Source organism: Cajanus cajan, chromosome 10, assembly GCF_000230855.2.
Source record: "Cajanus cajan strain Asha chromosome 10, NIPB_CcT2T_4, whole genome shotgun sequence".
Taxonomy (NCBI): Eukaryota; Viridiplantae; Streptophyta; class Magnoliopsida; order Fabales; family Fabaceae; genus Cajanus; species Cajanus cajan.
In genome coordinates this window covers 26202737-26224897 of record NC_138526.1, presented here as the reverse complement: position 1 = coordinate 26224897, position 22161 = coordinate 26202737, and the positions used below count along the sequence as shown (strand labels likewise).

The 22161-nt window shown below is 39.2% G+C and overlaps 2 protein-coding genes across 2 annotated transcripts; one reads left to right on the top strand and one right to left on the bottom strand.

Moving 5' to 3' along the window:
• Positions 1-1947: 1947 nt before the first annotated feature.
• LOC145952398 (uncharacterized) lies at positions 1948-2334 on the bottom strand. Its single transcript, XM_083064755.1, has one exon. The coding sequence runs from the start codon at positions 2332-2334 to the stop codon at positions 1948-1950; it is 387 nt and encodes a 128-aa protein (XP_082920881.1).
• Positions 2335-16011: 13677 nt separating this feature from the next.
• On the top strand, positions 16012-20397 carry LOC109792258 (inosine-5'-monophosphate dehydrogenase). Its single transcript, XM_020351658.3, has 4 exons — positions 16012-17183; positions 18046-18225; positions 18967-19224; positions 20081-20397. Exons 1-4 carry the CDS (start codon positions 16185-16187, stop codon positions 20150-20152), a joined length of 1509 nt encoding a protein of 502 aa, XP_020207247.2. The 5' UTR covers positions 16012-16184; the 3' UTR covers positions 20153-20397.
• Positions 20398-22161: the final 1764 nt, after the last annotated feature.

The following is a 22161-nucleotide window of genomic DNA, read 5'->3' as shown; positions in this document are numbered from 1 at the left end:
TATGGCTTTCCACTCATGCCCCCGGGTATAGAGGGAACTGTTGTGTGCAAAGGTTTGTGTGCAGTTTATATTTCAAACAATTGCAGAAATTTAAACATACAACAGTTATTAAAGCCAAATAGATAAAACATGTTATCATACACGTGAGGGGTAATGAAGTAATTTTAAACTATTATTTTAGAAATAATCCATCACTAAATGGGATTGACTCTCAAGGCTTCCCCAGCGGAGTCGCCATCTGTCGCCACCCGCCGAAACGGACCTTGGCATTCGCGACGATGGTTGGACTCTTTTTAATGTTTTTGAAAATGGTAAATTGCTAGAACGACTTATTCTCAAACTGAGACCTTGTCGAGCTAACAATTTTATTAAATGATTCACTAATCCATGTTAATCCCAAGCGGGACCCCCCATAGATTAGTGGTTTTCGCAAAAGGTAGGGTTCTTGGAGTCGCCACCAATGTTTTACTCAAAACATTGGAAAAAGATTTAAGGCAATTGATTTTATAAATCAACCTTGGCCATTACAACCAGAGTTGGGTAAGGGAGTCGGTTACGTGCGGGGAAGGTGTTAGCACCCCACAACGCCCCATTAGGGTTCCCTATGACGGATTATTTTATAAATAACAGTGTAAAATTACTAAATTACCCCTATTTATTATAAGCGATTATAAATTAAATATCTACATGATGACAATTTAAAATATGCAACAATCAGAAAGCAGTAAAAGAAGGGATTTTAGAAAAGAAACCTTTGAAGCGTGCTTTTATATATTTCAATGAAGTCTAGGAGGCTTTTTGGCGCTCCCTCCCTCTACACGCTCGCTCGCTCCTTCCCTAAAAATTAATCTTTACTATGGAAATCAAAAAGATTTCCCTTCGACTAGTTCGAATTCTCAAGCTAAATGCTCAGAACTCAAGAACTTCGTCGGATCGGCTCTCAGAGAGAATTCTAGGGCAGAACACTGCTCAAAAACCCCAGAATACTCAAGAAGAGAGTCCAAGAAGTGTGTAAAAGTGCGTAATGACGTCCAAATGACGTTTTATTTATAGGGGTGAGGCGCAGTACGGCCCCTGGTGTCAATACGGCCCGTATTGAAGTTTTGAACTTCAATACGGCCGTATTGAATTCAATACGGCCGTATTGAGTTTCAAAAACATCAATACGGCCGTATTGGTTTCAGTACGGCCGTATTGCAGTTCAAAAATGCAATACGGGCCGTACTGAGCTCCAAAGAGGCCGTATTGAGCTCCACTCCTCTCACTTTCTTATTTTTAGCTACTCTAAGACCTCTAAACCTACAGATAGTCATCCTATGGTCTTCTGGGAGTCCTTCTAGCTGACTTTCCATTGATCTTTGAGAGTCTTCGAGTCTTATTTCCGACCCGGACAATTTTAGGGGTCTACAGCTGCTAACTGCTGAGCGTTCTGCTCGCTGTTGAAGGCTTGGCGTCGGTGGGATGTTTCTCCGACTTCCACTAGGATCATTGCATCAGCTCCATAAGTTAGCCTGTAAGGCGTCTCTTGCATTGTTGACTGGGGGGTGCAGTGATACGCCCAGAGGATGCTGGGAAGCTCATCGGCCCACTATCATTTGGCGCTCCCTGGCCGCTTCTTAAGTTCCCAGAGGATGACCTTGTTGGCTGCTTCGGCTTGGCCATTGGTCTGTGGGTGTTCCACTGAGGTTGGGAGATGCTTGATGCCGAGCTCACAGAGGAAGTCCTCGAATCCTTGTGCGATGAATTGTCAGCCGTTGTCAGTATTGAGGGTGTGAGGGATTCCGAATCTGCAAGCAATATTCCTCCAGGTGAACTTTTGCACATTTTTAGTGGTGATTTTGGCGAGTGGGCATGCCTCGATCCACTTAGTGAAGTAGTCGATCGCCACTAGGAGGAACATAAGCTAACCTTTCGCAGGGGGGAATGGCCCGAGGATGTCCATTCCCACTAGGAGAAAGGCCATGCCGACATCATATGGTGAAGAGCTTCGGGTGGCTGTCGGTGTGTGTTGCCGAACTCTTGACATTCTTTGTACTTTTGTACGTAGTCCTGGCAGTCCAACTTCAGAGTGGGCCAGTAGTATCCAGCGCGGAGCACTCTGGTCGCCATAGAGCGCGCCCCGGAGTGCATGCCGCATATGCCCCGGTGGATCTCCTCGATGACATAGGCTGCCTGGGGTGCAGTTAAGCACTTGAGTAGTGGGGTGGAGACGCCACGCTTGAATAGTTCATCGCCAATGACTACGAACCTGGCCGCCTTCAACTTCATTTTTCGAGCTTCATCCCTGTTCTCGGGCAAGATTCCTTCTTTCAAGTAACTCCAGATGCCTGTCATCCACCCCTAGTCTTCGCTGTCACTAACGTTGACGACTTTGTCGTCCAAGCTGGGTGAGTGCAAGGTCTCCTGGATGATAGTTCGGTGTTGTCCAGGCCTTTTGGTGCTGGCGAGCTTTGATAGGAGGTCGACTCGGGCGTTTTGTTCTCGTGGCACATGTTGTATGGTGAATTCGTCGAAGGACGAGATCTGGTGGGATGCGATGTGGAAGTACCGCTGCAGAAGAGTATCCTTTGCCTGGTACGTCCCACTGAGCTACTCCACCATGAGCTTCGAGTCGTTGTTGCAACTCACTCTTCGAGCTCCAAGGTCGCGGGCTAGCCTCAGTCCTGTGAGGAGTGCCTCATACTCCGCCTGGTTGTTGGTCACCTTGAAGCTGAACTTGAGGGATTGTTCCAAAGTGACTTGGTTTGGCCCTTCTAATATGATACCTGCACCACCACCCTTAGAGTTGGAGGACCCATCAACGTGTAAAGTCCATACCTGGGGTTCCTCGACAGTAGTAGGCGTAAGCTCGGCTACGAAGTCGGCCAGACATTGAGCTTTCAAGGCACCACGACTCTCGTATTGGATACCAAACTCAGACAACTCAACCGATAATGCAATCATTCGTCTGGAAAGCTCTGGTTTTCTCAGGATTTGCTTTATGGGGTAGTTGGTTTTGACTATCACCTGGTGGCTCTAAAAGTAAGGTCGGAGACGCTGGGCTGTGGTGACGAGTGTCAGTGCCAACTTTTCGATCATTTGGTACCGTTTCTCTGCGTCTTGGAGGACTCGACTGATGAAGTAGATCGGCGTCTGCAGTTTCTGATGTTCTTGCACTATCACCGCACTGATGACATTTTCTACCACGGCCAAGTAGAGGAGGAGGTCGGTATTGTGATCCGGCCTCTGTAGGATTGGCGGAGTCGTGAGAAAGGTTTTGAAACTTCGGAAAGCTTCTTCGCACTGATCCGTCCACTGTAAGTCTTTTGGCTTCCGTAGCAGAGTGAAGATTGGCCCTACCTTCTCGGCAAGTCTGGGGATGAAACGGGACAGTGAGACTAACCGTCCAGCTAGGCGTTGGACCTCTTTCACCGTTTGCGGACTCTGCATCTAGATGATGGCTTTGCACTTCTCGGGGTTGGGCTCGATTCCTCTGCTAGTGATCATGAAACCAAGGAACTTGCCACCTTGGACGCCGAAGACGCACTTCTCCAGGTTGAGACGCATGTTGTGTCTCCTGATCTGGGCGAACACCTCGGCGAGTTCGGTAGCATGCTCGGTAGCCGAGGTGGTCTTGACCACCATGTCGTTGACGTAGACTTCCATGTTCCGCCCGATCTGCTGGTGGAAAACCTTGTCCATCAGCCGTTGGTAAGTGGCCCCTGCGTTTTTTAGACCAAAGGGCATCACCCGGTAGCAGTAGTTGGCATGGTCAGTGATAAAGGATGTATGCACCTCGTTAGGTGGGTACATCATTATCTGGTTGTACCTGGAGTAGGCGTCGAGGAAACTGAGGAGGGCGTGCCCGGATGCTCCGTCGACCAGCCTGTCAATGCTCGGCAAGGGGTATGAGTCCTTGGGGCATGCTCTGTTCAAGTCAGTGTAGTCGACGCACATGCGCCACTTTCCCGAGCTCTTCTTCACCAGAACCACATTCGCCAGCCATGTGGTGTACCTGACTTCACGGATGAAGCCGGCGTTCAACAACTTTTGTGTCTCGGTGATGATGGCCTCCCGCCTTTCACCATCGACCTTCCTCTTTCTCTGGGCCACTGGCCTTGCCTCCTTGTGTATCGCTAACCTATGACAGATGAAGTCAGCGTTTATGCCTGGCATGTCGACGCTGGACCAGGTGAAGAGGTCAGCGTTCTTGAGGATCTCAGCTTCGAGTTGCTGTCGCAACTCCAGGCTCAGCTGCCTGCTGATTTTTGTGCACTGCCCGAGGAGTTGCCCTATTTGGAGGTCGTCAAGCTCATCAATGGGGCTTGGTCGCTCGTCGTGGGAGTCGGATCGCGGATCGAGATCAGCGATTTCTACGTGGGTGATGTGAGCCACGATGGGGGGATCCTTCTTGCTTTGCTCGTCGGACGAGGAGATCTTCAGACTCTCGGTGTAGCACTGTCGAGCTGTCTTCTGATTTGCTTTGACGGAGATGATTTTTTTGTCACTTCCTAGGAACTTCATGGTTAGGTGTGGAATGGACACCACTACCCCGAGCTGATTCAACGTCGGCCTCCCAATGATGATATTATAGGAGGTGTTGGCTTCCACAAGGAGGTATCGGACCATAATTCTCTTTATATCCGGAGAGGTTCCGAAGGTGGTCAGCAGGTCCACGTATCCCCGTGTGTGTACTCGCTCGCCTGCAAAACTGACTAGGGGCTCTGTGTGAGGTTGGATGAGAGAGTGGGGGATGTTTAACCTAAGGAAGGCCGACCAATACAGGACATCTGCCGAGCTCCCTTGGTCTATCAGCGTCTTGTGAACCTCCCAATTAGCTACTTCCACGGCTATGACCATGGGATCATCCTGGTTGGGACTAACGTCGGCATAGTCGTTGTCGGTGAAGGTGATCGGCGGTGAGCTTTGGTGCAAAGTCGAGGTAGCGGAATGGATGTTGTTGATATTGCGCAGGTGTCTCTTCCGGGCCGAGCTATTGGCGCCTCCCCCTGCAAAACCACCTGCAATTGTATTGATTACTCCCCGTAGGGGAGCTGACCCTGTTTCCTGGCTTACCTCGGCTTGCACTGCTCTGCCGACATTTTGTTGAGAACCAGAGGGTTGGTCCGTGCGAGCTCTTGAACCACGTCCTCTGCCCCGTCCTTGTCCGTCATGGCCTCCTCGATGACCCTGCTATCGCTAGACATATTGGCTGAGGTGGCCCGCTTGGATGAGTTCTTCAATGCGGTCTCGGAGTGAGTTCTTCAAACTACTGAGATGGTGAGATAGATTCAGGAAAGGTTGATGAGCTACCCAGAGTCGACAAAAGTCCTATGCTGATAGGAGGAGGAGACCTCTAGAGTTTGAGGAGGGAGAACATGTGTTTCACGTTTCTCAGTTGAGGGAGTACATAAGAGACCCGAGTCATGTGGTATAGATGGATGAGGTGCAAGTTAGAGAGAACTTGACTTATGAGAAGAGACTGGTAGCTATGGTTGATCACAAGTTGAAGGAGCTTCGTGGCAAGTCCATCAGCTTGGTGAAGATTCTTTGGGATGTAGCTACTGGTGAGGCTACCTGGGAGGTGGAGAGCCAGTTCAAGGAACAGTATCCATTCCTCTTTTCAGGTAAGCCTATTTTTGGGGACGAAAATTCTTGTTTGTTGGGGGGTATTGTAACGTAGTTAGTAGCCCAGAACGGGTCGTTCCAAACTACTAAAACAAGAGTGATTTAGTAACCCAAAACGGGCCGTTCCCAAATTGGAACAGACCGTTCTGAACTACTAAATAGGCCGATAAATTCTTGTTCGGAATGGGTCGTTCCAAACAGGGTCGTTGTGAGTTAAGTGCCACCCTAGAACGGGTCGTTCTAGATGGAGAATGGGCCGTTCTAGATGGAGAACGGGCCGTTCTAGATGAGTCCCAGAACGAGCCGTTCTGGTTTCAGAACGGGCCGTTCTGCATGTAATTTTTGTACGTGATGAAGGGGTTCAGAACGGGCCTTTTTGGATTCAAAACGGACTGTTCTGACCACTCTTGAACTTCTATAAATAGGGGTTGTGTGGTTGAGGAGAAAGTGAAGTTTTTAGAGAGAAGTTTTAGAGAGAAAGACTCTAGGTCTGTGAGCTCCTTTCTCTCCCAAATTTCTCTGTATGGTTCTTTTCCTCCTCTAGATCACTAATGTATTCTATCTTATCATGAATTTACGCTAGGAAGCTTGCTTTTGGAGGATTGAATTTTCGGGTTAAGCTTCGGAAGAGAATTCTACTTCTTCTTAGTTATTGGCTATTTTGAGCCAATCTTCAGGTGAGGGAAGCTAGAATGTTTGTTGTTTAGGTTGCATGTGAGTTTAGAAACTCAATTGATGTATGAAAGTTGAGGATCCATGGCTGGATTGGAGAATTCACTCATTTTTCAAGGTTTTGGGAAAAATGGGGTTTTTTGATGATTTTGATGCATAGGTTGGATGCATGTGAGATCTAAGTTTATTTTGAGTTGTATGGAGCCTATGCATTGTGTTTTTGTGTTTGCATGTGGCTGGATTTGTTGGTTTGGATGAGAGTTTTTGAACTCTCTGACTGGGATTAGGTCGGGCGTAGGTTGAGCACGCCAGGCGTGGAAGAGTTTAGGGCTCTCGGGTTTGGATGTTGGGTTGGGCATGATTTAGTTGTGTCGGACATGGAGACTCGTAGGGGTCTTTGTCTCAAGCACGCCAAGTGTGAGTTGAACGTGCCGGGCATGGATGAGTTTTAGGACTCTCGGGTTGGGATTAGGTTGGGCGAGTTCAGGCTGCGCTGGGCGTGGACATGTTGATGAATGAAATGATGCTAATGCATGTTAAATTGAAGTTTTGGATCATGTATGTGTGATATATGATGTATGGTGAGGTGTGATTCATATGTATGCATAGTGATGATATGTATGAATGTTTAAATATGATATGACATGTGTATATATGTTCATATGAGTATGATTATTGATCATGATGGTAGGTAGACCATGTATGATGTATGATGCATTATTGCATGTGATGATTTATGGCATGAGTATGTTTATTGATCAATGATGGAATATCAATAAGGCCACGAAGCCCAAGGGGTGACATTTTGAAGGAGGCAAGAGGAATGGGTTAGACTTGAAAACCCATGAAGAGGAATAAGCCTACTTTTTGGGCCTTAACTATGTTTACTTCCAAATTTTACCTTAGGGGTATTTTAGGTATAGAATTTATTTTCTTTGTATTTCCAATTTTACCCTTGTATTTTGGGGTATTTTAGTCATAGGATTTATTTCTTTGTATTTCCCATTTTGCCCTTGTATTATGGGGTAATTTAGATGCTTAGGACTTTAATTGGACTAGGGTGCATCCATTAGGAGGTGACGTATTTTTGGTGACCATTGGACCTATTTTTGGTGATAGAAAGGCTTAGGCCCAAGTGGAGGTCAAAGGTTGCATGATCTTATCATGCACCTTGATGTAGCCAATCTAGACCCATAGATTCCATCCTTGGGCACCAAGTTGCATCTAGGGTTCATTTGCATTTCATTTGGAATGCATTTGCCTACTCCAAATGCAACCCTAGATGCCTCCCCTCCTATAAATACCCAACACCCCACCACTTGTAAATACTTTGGACATTAATGATAATGAGTGAGCTATTTGCCTCTTTGTCATTCTCCTTAGTCTAGGGACTCCACGGCCTCCCATCCCTTCTCCTCCTCTTAAACCACCTTGAGAGAGTAGAGTTAGGCCTTCCTTGGTTGGCCTTCCCACCTTAGGAAGTGAGCTAGCCAAAAGGAGCATCACCTCCACCAAACACATCCACCTCCACCTTGAGCGTCACCCTCCTTTAACCTAAACCCCATCCCTTTCCTTAGCACTAGGTTGCCTTTGGCTAACCTCCTCCCCTCTCCACCATAAAAGCAAAACCCTACTTAGGTTTCATCCTACACTTGGATGAGACTACCTTGAGCAAACCATCTTCACCTTCATTTCTTTGTGCTTCCGCCAACCATCCCTCCATTTTCTTCATCATTTTGGAGTCTCCTTGTTGAACCAAGATCAAGGGCGTGCATGGAACTAAGCCACCTTCCATCAAGTGGTATCTGAGCCTGGTTCTTCAAGGGTAAAAGTTTCCTTTCCTTGTCTTTATTTGAGTCATTTTTGGTTCTCTCTTATTGTTTCGGTCATTTTCTCTTCTTCTCCTTGTGACCGAAACTTTTCTTTGTGTTGTGGTTCATATTTGCTTCCTTGAACCTTCCATGCTTTAGGTTTCCTTGTTTTAGGGTTGTCATTTTCCATGTTAGGTTGAGTATAACATGATCATGCATTTTTCTTTTTGAATCTACCTATTGTTTTGTCATTTTTTACTTCCTATATTTGTCTTCCATTATATCCTTGTATGTGCCCAAACACTTTGCATGAAAACATGAAAAATACCATGATGCATACATCTTAAGTGGGCGTGCCATATAGAATGCTATCTAGGTCATTCATGCATGCTATTAGTTTCTAGCATGTTCCATGTTACCATGATTTTCCATGTGTGAATTTCCTTGCACATGCTATACAAACCGCCCATCCTTACCTTGCATTTTTCACTTGTTTAAGTTTATTTCTTGTTTGCCAAGAACCCTAAAAAGAATCTAAGAGGTGCTGGACTTTTGTGCTAAACAACTTGACCTAAATAGTACAAAAACAAAATCCACTCAAAATATTCCTTAAGGACCTCTAAATTCACGCCACTTGTCTTGCTCCTATGCTACACATTTTGACCTAATTTTTGTGCCACCACAAGTGCAAAACCTAAGCAACTAATTGGGCTGAAAATTAAAAAAAATTGGACCCAAGGACAATTTAAAATCAAAAGGCCGTGACCAAAAGAGAACAAGAACAAAAAAATATATACCTTGGACAAAAAGGACTTGTTGCTTGACTTGTGGACTTGGACCATTCCCTTTGCATTTGGAGTTGGACATATGACATTTTGGACTTATTTTGGGACTTATACCTTGGCTGGACCGAAATTACTAAAGGACTTAATCAAGTGAAACTTAAACACAAACCATTCTAGTGCCATTCTAGGTTTAATTCTTTTGGGTGCTATCTTTTGTTGATTGAGTCTTAATTTTTTGCTTGTCTTTCTTTTGACCTCTTTTGTTTTGTCTCATCTTATTCAATCTGAGTTTAGCCTTTCTTAATTAGCCTTTTCAGTTTTATTTCTTTGGAACTCTTGTTCTTGGTTGTTTTCATTGACTTGTAGGTGAGCACCTAACTAGCAAAGTAGCAATCCTTTGGTGGATTGAGTGGAGGAGTGAACCAAAACCCAACCTAACCTTTGGAAGGGTTTTCACTAAACCAAAAGGAGAGTAAACACTTTGGAGAGGTGCTAACACGTTTGCTATTTGTGAAGGAGCCAAAGAGAAGGAGTTTTGAAGACTTAAATTTCTTGCTTTCATTTTTTTTACTTTGTTTTTCTTGCTTTCGGCCTCTTTGTTTTAGGCCATTCCTCTTTCCCATTTGGTTTGTAATTTTTGGCCATTTTAAACCTCTACAACTTGGTTTTTAGTTCGTGTAGAGAAGGTGATTTGAAAACCTTCACTAGGACCTCGACTAGTGTCTGTTTTAAATTGCTTTCCATTGCATGCTTTATAGCTTTACTAGTATAATTGTTTAAGTTTTTATCCTTTGTTTCCAAAAACGTTTAGAAGGCTTAATTTTTGCCTACTAGGGGTGCGTGCACACACACACTTGGTAGTGTCAAAATTGTTTTGTAAGAAAAGTGGTAAGGGCTTAGTGATTCCTACTTAAGAGGGCTTGGTTATTAAGTGATTCTTTGTAGTCCACCTCCCCTTGAAGGTTCAATTTGTGCCTTTAAGCCTTTCCTACTTATCTTGCACCTTTAAAAACTTTTTGTGAAAATCTTTTTATCACTCAATCTTTGTGAGAACCTTTTTAGCTCTTTGTGAAAATTTTGTGAAAACCTTTTTGATCAAAGATGAGTGAGCATTCTAGTGTTCATAGTCATAATTCGCGTAGTTCTAGATCTAGTTCTAGGGATGAACTTAGGCAAATAAAAGAGTACCTAAAAAGAAGTATAAAAAGAGAGGAAGAAGCAAGAAGAAAAGAAAAAGAGTTAGAAAAGAATAGTGAAGAAATAAAAGGGTTGCTTATTACCTTAGTTGAGAGGAAAGAAAATAGTGAATCCAAACATAGGGTTAACTCAACTAGGTATCAAAATCAAGAAAAGGAACTTAGAAAGAAAGAAAAGGTAAAGAAAAGTGTAGAAATAGTTAAAGAATGGTTAGAAAAAGAAACACAACCAACACCCTTAGAGAAGAGTAAGGAGGATAATATTTCCTCCAAAGGCCTTATGCTTGAAGAAAGTCATTTTCCCATTGAAAATGATTTAACAAAGACTTTCTTCATTCATCAAAACCTTAACTCTTTTTCTTATGATGCCACTAATCATGAAGTAGAGAATCAAAAACAAACTCTTTTTAAAGCAAACAAATCTCAACTTCAAGATTTGGTGAAGAAGAAGTGGACTTCACTTAATCTCACTTCTTGTGCTACTTCCTTGGTGGTGCCCAAGGAAAATAGCATTCCTTTGTGTAGGATTTTTCCTACCTTGGTTGTGTCAATAATGCACCCAACTTCAAAATTGAATAATTTGTTGGATACATCTCATGGTGTCTTATCTTCTAATTTTGATCTTGAAGGAAGTTCAAACTTATTTACACTTAACTTGGCTACTTCCCTACAAGACAAATTTAGATTATATGATTTTTCTAAACACATCTTAACACCTTTTTCTCTTACATATCCAACAAATAATGCAATAAAAAGTTGTCTAGGAAATTTTTTAGTGGTACTTTCTTTGTTTCCTAGCACATCTCTAGGACATTACCTTGTACACTTTAGGCAAGATATTTTAGTTTTTAGGACTCATATGTTAGTGTGCCATAGTTTTAGTCTTTTTACCTTTTTAGGTTTTAGTTATACACCTAGACTTCACTATGGGAAGGATCCTATCCTTAACATTAGTGCGTCTAGTCCTTTTAGTTTAGACAAGAATTTTAGGAGAATGTGTTATAGTTTTAGTGTTTCTACCTTTTTAGGTCTCATTTATCCATTTAGACTTTACAGTAGAGAGGATCTTATCCTTACTATTGGGGAGTCTAATCCTTTTCATTTAGACCATCTTTTTCGTAGGATACATTTTCCATTACTATCATATACTTTTACATCTAACGCTTATTTTTATGTTTTTGTTAATCAAAAAGCCCATCATGACGAACCTCTTGATTTGAGGTCAAATCCTTTTCAAGAGGGAGGGAATGATGGAATATCAATAAGGCCACGAAGCCCAAGGGGTGACATTTTGAAGGAGGCAAGAGGAATGGGTTAGACTTGAAAACCCATGAAGAGGAATAAGCCTACTTTTTGGGCCTTAACTATGTTTACTTCCAAATTTTACCTTAGGGGTATTTTAGGTATAGAATTTATTTTCTTTGTATTTCCAATTTTACCCTTGTATTTTGGGGTATTTTAGTCATAGGATTTATTTCTTTGTATTTCCCATTTTGCCCTTGTATTATGGGGTAATTTAGATGCTTAGGACTTTAATTGGACTAGGGTGCATCCATTAGGAGGTGACGTATTTTTGGTGACCATTGGACCTATTTTTGGTGATAGAAAGGCTTAGGCCCAAGTGGAGGTCAAAGGTTGCATGATCTTATCATGCACCTTGATGTAGCCAATCTAGACCCATAGATTCCATCCTTGGGCACCAAGTTGCATCTAGGGTTCATTTGCATTTCATTTGGAATGCATTTGCCTACTCCAAATGCAACCCTAGATGCCTCCCCTCCTATAAATACCCAACACCCCACCACTTGTAAATACTTTGGACATTAATGATAATGAGTGAGCTATTTGCCTCTTTGTCATTCTCCTTAGTCTAGGGACTCCACGGCCTCCCATCCCTTCTCCTCCTCTTAAACCACCTTGAGAGAGTAGAGTTAGGCCTTCCTTGGTTGGCCTTCCCACCTTAGGAAGTGAGCTAGCCAAAAGGAGCATCACCTCCACCAAACACATCCACCTCCACCTTGAGCGTCACCCTCCTTTAACCTAAACCCCATCCCTTTCCTTAGCACTAGGTTGCCTTTGGCTAACCTCCTCCCCTCTCCACCATAAAAGCAAAACCCTACTTAGGTTTCATCCTACACTTGGATGAGACTACCTTGAGCAAACCATCTTCACCTTCATTTCTTTGTGCTTCCGCCAACCATCCCTCCATTTTCTTCATCATTTTGGAGTCTCCTTGTTGAACCAAGATCAAGGGCGTGCATGGAACTAAGCCACCTTCCATCAATCATGATGGTGGGTAGACCATGTATAATGTATGATTTATGATGCATTATTGCATGTGATGTCTTATGACATGTGTATGATTGTTAATCATGATGGTGGGCAGACCATGTATGATGTATGATGCATAATTGCATGTGATGCCTTATGGCATGAGTCTAGCTTAGGACTTGAGGAGAGGAAAAATATTTTCGAACTGGAAGAGCTCACATAGAGTCTCTTGAGAGTGGTGCTTGGATAGGCCACTGATATATGAGAGTGGTGCTCAAGTAGGCCACTGAATTTGGGAGAGTGGTACTCAGGTAGGCCACTGGGTTGGGTGAGTCTCCTCTAAGTCCTTAGCTAGTGTTGGAGCGGGGTATGAGGTCGAGGGTTATTCCCTTAACCAAGTACTCGGGAAGGTGCATGGATCCTTGCAGATAGTCGGTGGGCGAACTCCACAATTGACTTGGTAAAGGCATGCCAAGGTCGTGGTAAGCCTGTACCCAACTGTGCTATACCTGGCGGTGGATCTAGACTTCCAATTGTGTAAGTGACATCATCCGAGTAAACTCGAGTGAGGATTATATCCTGTTTAGCTGTGACCGAGTGGGCGCATTGGGCGTGAAAACGGTTGGGGTGGTTTCGATAGGATGGAATGTCACTTATACAACTTTGTTGTTAGGGAGATCTCCTAGGTGTATGTGTGACGACGAATTAGATGATTGATATGCATTGATATCTGTCATGAGATGCATTTATTGCATGATTGTTAATATGATGAAGTGTGTGGTGTTTGGCTTCATGATTGGTGGATTGTATTTTATGCATGAGTAGTATTGGATAGAGTGTATGGTGTGACTCTATGAATATGATTGATAGTTGGATGATTGTGTAGTATAGATTATTGTTCTATACTTGTATGATTAATTTTTTTTTGAACTCTAGCTTACCCTTCTGTTTCCATGTGGATGGACTGCAATGATCATACCTTGTGTGGGAGCAGGTCAGGGTTAGCTTGGAGTTGAGGTGACTGCTGCAAGACGGGGAGTCTGATCGTCGTGTTAGAGTTATCATTTTGGGTAACAGTTTTGTCTGTGCTTGACTGGCACTAGGGTCATATTATTTTTGGGATGACTGTACATATATGGTATTTTATTTTGTATACAGAAACTTAGTTATTTTTTTTTCTTTCTTGTCTATACCTGTATGTATGAGTTATCCAGCTTAATATTTCTCTTAGTTCACTAGTAGTAGTGCGATTCCACTAAGTATAGAAACCATGGTTGGTCGTTACACCCTCCGTGCACAACATTTATTTAGAGTTCAATCTTTAGTTCAAATTTAACTCATTTGGCTCATGAACCTAGTTTAATGAGTTAATTATCTAATTAAATTTCTAACTATTTTGAGTTGGTTCAATTAATTGTCACTCCTAATATTATCCATCGATACAAGTTTATTTGTTATTCCTAGTTTCAACTCCATCCTTGAAATTATAGTTTTAGTTTATGTATAGTTTTAGTTTTCCTGTTTTTTATTTATTTAAGTTTAATATTTATAATTCTTTAATTTCTGTCGTGAAAAAACTTTAATTATTAAAATTATATTTATTAATTATCGTATAAAATTTAAAGTAAAATAACTAAAACCATAAAAATAATGATAACATATAAATATAGCAATTATATCCCATTTTAGGTAAAATGGCTGAAGTAGCTTTGTTTTTTCTTGGCATGACAAAAAAAAAAGTAAACTTAGTGGATAACTCCAAAGACAAACTACATGTCAGACTTAAAAAAAAACATTAAGATTGACAACCTTTTTGTTCCAGGCAATGCCTAACATTACTTTAATTGTGTTTAGATTTGAAAAGTATAAACTTCGAATCACTTTGTCTTTGGATGAGGTGGAATAGCACTAGCAGTAGTTCCCATCTTTATTCGTTTGTTTGCTTTTATGAATATATTTTATTTTTCTATTAATTTTTATAATATCATATATTCACAATACTTTTTATTTATATGTATTAATTTGTATGAAAAAGAAAATTTATTTACAAGACGAGGATAACGATACCTAATGGACTTTTGGAAATTGTTAAATTATTTTCGAACAATTTTCTTTAGAGATAAATTTTGTTAAATTTAAAAAATGACATTTAGTAGACAAAAGTGCTTTTTTATTTTATACAAAACAATTTATTCGAAAGTGATGAAAATAATTCAATTTCTAATCAGACTTAAACCTTAAATTTAAACCATTATTACTTGTCGATTTCTTTCGTAACACAACTTAGATGTGCAATGTAGTTAATTATTTTTATTGATGAATTAATGATATATTAAATTAATAATATAATATGAATTGCTTAGAAAATAATGTGATATAATAAATTTTATTTAAAGTAAAATAAGAATTAAAAAAATTGCTTATAAGAAGTGTAAAACACAAGTTTATTCTTTGCATCTGCAACTGGTCCAAGACACGTGGTGATGTGAACTTGGTGATGTACTCTTGTCTTGTGTTGCGCGCTGCCTCGAGTTTTTTTTTTTTTTTTTTTTTTGGACTTTTAAATATTCATCGACAATAACATTGATTAATTTTCTCGTTATGTTAGAGATATCTTAAAAGATAGGATATAATAGGATAGCTAGTCCTAAAATTTAACATGACTGCATATACAATGCATGATTTAAATCTCTAATCTTATTTAAGTGTGAATCAATTCTTACTAATGAATTACACGCATGTTGTTGCACGCTGCCTCGAGTTTATACAACCACCCCACCACTCACCAAATCAACATGTGTTTATGTGTATAAAAAACACAAAACTAAATTATTTTTATTTATAATTTAATTAATAATTTACGATTTAACTACTAACTCAATAATTTAGTATATTATTGATTCAAGTTTTAAAATTATGATTTTATTTGTAATTTTTTAAAATATAAATATTTATTTTAATTTAAGTTCTTGTTCAAATTAATTTATTTTTTAAAAATAAAAATTAATTTATATTCTTTTTAGAATACAAAGGATACATTACTTATTTAAAATTATCTCACACAAATATATCCATTAAAAATATTTAATTATCTTAAACTTAAAATATTATTATCGATATTTGTTGGTTTTTATTTGTCAAATTTCAAAATCTTAAATTTAAATTTAAATTTCATAAAAAATAATATTGAAAGATATAATCTTGATGTAAACAAAGTTTCAAAAGAAACTAATTTAATTCTTACTATATCTTTATAATCTCTTTTATAATAAAAAAAATAACTCAATGTACATTTTTTTTTTCAATATACATTAAAAATATTTATTCAATTTAAAATCAACATAGTTTTTTTTTTCTTCTTTTTTATTTCACCCAAAAATGGTTCAATATTTTTTAAACCAATAATAAAAGCATAACTTTAATGAATGAAAGACATTGTCAATATAACAAATATTATATTTTCAACCAATTAAAGGACTTTTAAGCTAGAAACCGTTAAAATCAACAAATATATGATTATTAGTACTTCATGATTGTATAATATTTTATCTTATATATCTTTTCCATAACAAATTTGATTTTTGTTTTTATTTTTATTTATTTATTTATTTATTTTATTTATCTTATCTCCTACTCCACCAGCTATAAAATCCAAGGGTGTCTTCCATCATTCACCCTCTTCAGTTCACACTCCACTGCTTCATACATTTCACCATTTTTTCCTAAACGAGTAAATTAAGTAAACCAAAAATCTTCACTATTAGTAATTTATTATTTTTATTATTCTACTTTTTTAGATAAAACCCTAACTGAACCCTCCGTTTCTATCTCCGGCGACCGCAATGGACTTCACTCCGCCGCCGATCGAGGACGGTTTCACCGCCGAGAAGCTCTTCACGCAGGGCTTCTCCTACACCTACGATGACGTCATCTTCCTCCCCCACTACATCGACTTCCCCGCCGACGCCGTCGACCTCTCCACGCGCCTCACGCGCCGCCTCCCTCTCGCCGTCCCGCTCGTCGCCTCGCCCATGGACACCGTCTCGGAGTCCGCCATGGCCGCCGCCATGGCCTCCCTCGGCGGCATCGCCGTGCTCCACTCCAACCTCCCCGCCGCCGCCCAGGCCGCGCTCCTCCGCGCCGCCAAATCCCGCCGCGTCCCCATCCTCTCCGACCCGCCCTTCGCCGCGCCCTCCGCCGTGGTGGAGCACGCCGACGACTTCGGCGACTCCCCCTTCCTTCTGGTGACTGACACTGGGACCTCGGCCGGGAGGCTGTTAGGTTACGTCGCGAAAGGCGAATGGACGAATCAAAACGACAAGGGCTTGAAAGTGGGCGACTACATGGCGCCCCCTCCAAGGAGGGCGCAATGGAACGCCGACTTGGTGAAAATTAGTGGGATGATGGAGAGTGAGAAGAGTGGTGTGGTGGCTTTGGAGAGGGATGGTGGGGTGGTTGATTTTGTGGCGAGGGAGGATGTGGAGAGGGTGAGGGGGTACCCCAAGTTGGCGGCGGCGGCGACGGTGGGGGCCGACGGGGAGTTTATGGTGGGGGCGGCGATTGGGACGAGGGAGGAGGATAAGGAGAGGTTGGAGCATTTGGTGAAGGGTGGAGTGAATGTTGTGGTGTTGGATAGTTCTCAAGGCAACTCAATTTATCAGTTGGATATGATCAAGTATGTCAAGAGGGTGTACCCTGATCTTGATGTGATTGGTGGGAATGTTGTGACTATGTATCAGGCTGAGAATCTCATTCAGGCTGGGGTTGATGGCTTGAGAGTTGGAATGGGGTCTGGCTCTATTTGTACCACCCAGGAGGTTTGTGCTGTGGGGCGTGGTCAGGTATGGATCATTTGTTGCTTGATTGATTATTCATTGATGCTTTTGATCTTTGTTATCCTTCAATGTTAAATTTGATAAAATTTAGGTACAATATATCGGGTATTGTTTTTTAATCAAAATTGAAGTTTCATCTGAGTATCTTGTTTAAAAAAGTATTTCACTAGGTGTCGATGTATATTATCGAGATAAAATTTCAGTTCTGATTGAAGAATAATGTCAACCATGCATAAGGTATTGTTTTTAAGTTTTGTCTTTTAAAATTATAGTCATGGTTGCCTTTTATGAAATTGCTGACAAATACAGGTGATATGATATGACTGTAATTGCTGTTGCGGATACTCTTAAAACATCGATACATGAACTGCTTTTTAAAACCTTGATTTGCTGTGTTTGGTTTTGGGTTGTGATGGTCTTTTGATGAATCTGTGAATTTTGACTTTCTTTTTGTCTTCTGTGTTGGAATATTTGTAAAGCCAAAGGTATTTTAACTGTTTATTGAACAGATGTATGAAAACAGGAAATGAGGTAAAAACAAGGTAGTATCTTGTTATTCTTAAACTAAAGATTCCTTAATCTAATCTCTTTTACGCAGATAAAGGGACTAAGATCAGTGATTCTTGGTGCCTAAAGTTTGACCATTAGTTACAGTTGGCTTTAGATAATGATGTTTTTCATACTTTTTGAATGCATAACTTTTTTAGTAGCTTAAGTATATGCATAATTAAGTATTTCATTAAAGTTTTAACTGTTGTGGAATGTGGAATATCAGCTCTGTCCCCACTCATTCTTGCTTACGAATTAATTCCAGCTTTTGCTCGATGCCTCAATTCTTAATATTGACTACTGAGTTTTTGCTTTTCAGGCGACTGCTGTATACAAGGTCTCATCCATTGCTTACAAAAACGGTGTTCCTGTGATTGCTGATGGTGGCATCTCGAACTCTGGTCATATTGTTAAGGCTTTGTCACTGGGTGCGTCAACTGTTATGATGGGAAGTTTCTTAGCTGGTAGCCTTGAGGCTCCTGGGGCTTATGTATATCAGGTATGATTATAAAGGCTTGAAGGACTCTTGTAAAAATTGTGATTTCCTAGTTGTGCATTTAAAAGTTTATACCCAGTGTTTATTCGCTGCATATATGTAGTATTGTGATGAGAATTTAAAACTTCAGTGGTTGGAGGTAAATAGCAAATGGTAAACAGATTAAAACTTTGGAAATGGTTGCTCATCATTCTTATATTTCCATTTTGTTAAGCTATTAACTTCAAGTGATTTCTAAATGCTTCAAGAACTGTTTCACTTCGATGAAATTATCCATGACATGAGATTATGTGTTGTATTGGGTCCACGAGTCCATCTTCTTTAAGATTTGGTAATTTACTTTTTACTCCTACCAATGTGCAATGTTTGAGGACTCTTGTTGCACAGCTATTTTTTTTTTTTCTAATTCTGTGATTCTAGGATTTGATTTTTGCTGGTTCCGTGATGATGCTAGTTGAAAGCTTCAACAAGCTCTAAAGATAATGTTTAGACAAAATATCTTTTTCTGTTTTGTGCTTCTTTCAGGGTATTTAATTATTGGATTAGGAGTTCAAAATTAGTTTTTTGCATTTATGAAAATATGCTTATCTCTCTCTCACACGCACACACACTCTCTCTGCTTTTCTCTTTCCTATTTCTTAGTTAATTAATTTGTTCTTGCCTCTTTCTTCTGCTGATGACTTATACATGCTAAAACAAGAATATATATGGTAATAACATGCATAACTACCTTTTCTTCACCAGAATGGTCAACGTGTCAAAAAGTATAGAGGAATGGGTTCCCTAGAAGCCATGACTAAAGGGAGTGATGCAAGGTACTTGGGGGATACTGCAAAGCTAAAAATTGCTCAGGGAGTTGTTGGAGCTGTTAAAGATAAGGGCTCTGTCTTGAATTTCATACCATACACCTTGCAAGCAGTCAGGCAAGGGTTTCAAGATATCGGTGCCTCCTCTCTGCAGTCGGCTCATGACCTTCTACGGTCCAGGGTGATAAGGCTGGAGGTATGGTTGACCCACTCTTCTAATTATTTATTTCGTACCCTGGCTATTTTGCATTAGCTGCCTTTGAGGCTTAATCATTTGCACAATAAAAAAAGGTGGTGTTATTATTTGAGTGACTGCACATTTCCTATTGAACGCATCTATTTGGTTTTTGTTTGCTAGTTTTTTATTTGCATGATGCGGAAAAGCTAGGGTACTGTAGTTATGTAAAAAGAAAATCCTTGTTTTGTTTGTCATTGCATTCTCAAAACAAGAAAAGGAATAAAAGAAATTGCAGCAATTTGTTAGTACCGAATGGATTTAGGATGAGTTTCTTTCTGTAGGGAAGGATTAATCCGATGGAAGTCAGGACTAAAAAATTATCTATTTTTGGTCTTAAATACATCTTGAATTTAAAATCAAATGATGGAAAGTATTTTATTTTTCTTTATCCCCTTTCTTTTTGGTTACTGATTTGCTAAAATTCTAAATCACCATTGATAAAAAAAAAAAACAAAATGTAATTGTGGGTTGTCCAAGGGGGCTCTCGTATTTGTTTGAGTCTGCAATTTGCTATGTTTACAAGCCATACCTGTTTTGTAAGCATTCAACTTTGCTTTTAGATATCATTTAAATGCATTGGAGTAAACTCCCAATTTGTTCCTCAAAAAGAAAAAAAAAATCTTTTGTATTGAATGATAGCAGTTTGGTCCCATTAACAATAACTTTTTGGTTTATGATGTAAAAACAATGTTGTTCAAGGATCATATTTGAGTCACAATCTTTAGAGAACCAAATTATTGTTCTAAATATCTTTCCATGTCCAGAATGTGGTGTTACTCAATTATGTTCTTGATATTTGATCTGCTTTTACCAGGTCCGGAGTGGAGCTGCACAGGTTGAAGGTGGAGTTCATGGGCTGGTTTCTTATGAAAAGAAATACTATTGATGTATGAAACCATCCAATATGACAAACTGTGTCATTATCCACTGTTGCAGTTGAGCGTAAAAGAAAGGGAATTGGGTTAGTGAATTGATGCTTGTATCTCCAATAGAACATCGTGGAACTATTTCCCGAGGTTCTTAAGGAAGAAAACTGATTTGGTGGGAGCTTTTAAGTTATGTCCATTAGATTTTGTTCTGTCAAACGTGTCTTGGACTTCCATTAATATATTTTGCATCTATTCTGTCAAATGAATGTGTCTTGTCTGCAAATCATTGGTAAGATCTATTTATAAAGGCAAAATCAAGTTTAATAAAAAGGTAAAAAAAATTGATATGGAAGAATTACAATGATAACATCAACTTTCGAATTAAGACTTTGGGCAACTTAAAATGAGTTATTTAAGATTTTGTACTTTCACCTTTTTCCTTCTCAAAAACTCTTCAATTTTCCCTTTTCTGTTTAAATTACCATTTACTCCCTCCCCAATAAAGGCCTAATGCAATATGCCAAGGATTCAAGTTAATGCACGGTGAATGTAAATGTGTTTATGACAAGATTGAGTGTATACATTGTTTTCCTCATAAACACTATTAACAATCAATTCACTGTTACTAAAAAAAAATAAAAAATCAAGACACCGAATTATCATATTTTTCCTCAAAAACACTACAACAGCTAATAAATAAATATTAAAATAATTAAAGAATAAATGTGTTAAAGTGTAACAATTTTTAAACACATGCTATTTGATGAGAGTAGTGATTTAAAGGGTTTATATTCGCTGACGTGAAACATTGTTTCATTCTTAACACGAAAAAAGTGTTCTATCGACCCAAACCATCATGAATGAGAGAGGCTAAAAGCAAAAGTTAAGGAAATAAAATCTTATTTTCTTCATCCACCAAGCAAATTAAAGCGCAATTGATATTCTAGAGAATGTGGAGGTATATGTATTTTCCTTACAATCATCAATTCCTAAGATTCTATAGAGTTTTCTATTATTGAAATTCTTATAAAAAAAAAGAGTAACTTAAATGCGATATCAAAACATATATTATGACTTTATTTATAAAAAAAATACATTTGTTATGATATTGTATGATTGTATATAAATAATATTTTTTTTTCTCAATTATGTATAAATCCTAATTTTAAAATTAAGAATTATTAATTTTAGTTCCACTATATGTTTCTTTTAATGTGATTGTTGAAACTATTTGCTCCAATTGACTATCACACCACTTTAAAGAATCACATTAAGAAGTTTTCTTGAATGAATGATTTTAAATTTGATATACATGTTTCTTAATTGGCTTCATTGTCCTTTTAAATTTATATAGAATGCCTATAAAAAAAATCCTATTTCTTTTCAATTTCACTTTTAATTACGAGCTTGAACCCTTTTAACTTGAAAATCACATTCTCTTTAAGTGAAATGAATCTTAGCCTTCAGATTGATCAAACCCTTATCATCATAATGATACTCTTAAGTCTTCATGACACAATTACATATTCAAAGACAAAACTAAAAGCTTAACAATCTTAATCTCCAATCCTTCAAGATCTTACTTCACCCATCAACTTTATTGCTAACAGTCTTCCCTTTATCAAATCTCCTATCTTTTGACATTCACTTTCTTTTCTTAGTTGCTCTCTTGTTGAATATGATCCTAAAAATAAAAGGTACAAACAAAGCACAAGACCAATACAAATATGCAAATATTTTTAGTTTTTATAATTTTGCCCCGTATTGCAATATTTTTTATCTCTCTTTTAATTTTCTTACTTTAGGCATTCTTTTATTCTTTTCATTATTTTCTCCTTTTTTTTCTTGCATCAAAGTAAAAAGATAAGCATATAAAAGAGAGAAAAAAAAAACGCATTCTATAGCAAAAACTACCATATTTCATTAATCATAACAGAAAGTAAAAAAGAGATAACCATAAAAATAAATGAGCAACCTAAAGACCCAAAAATTATATTTCTCATTATCATCATCAAGATCATACCCA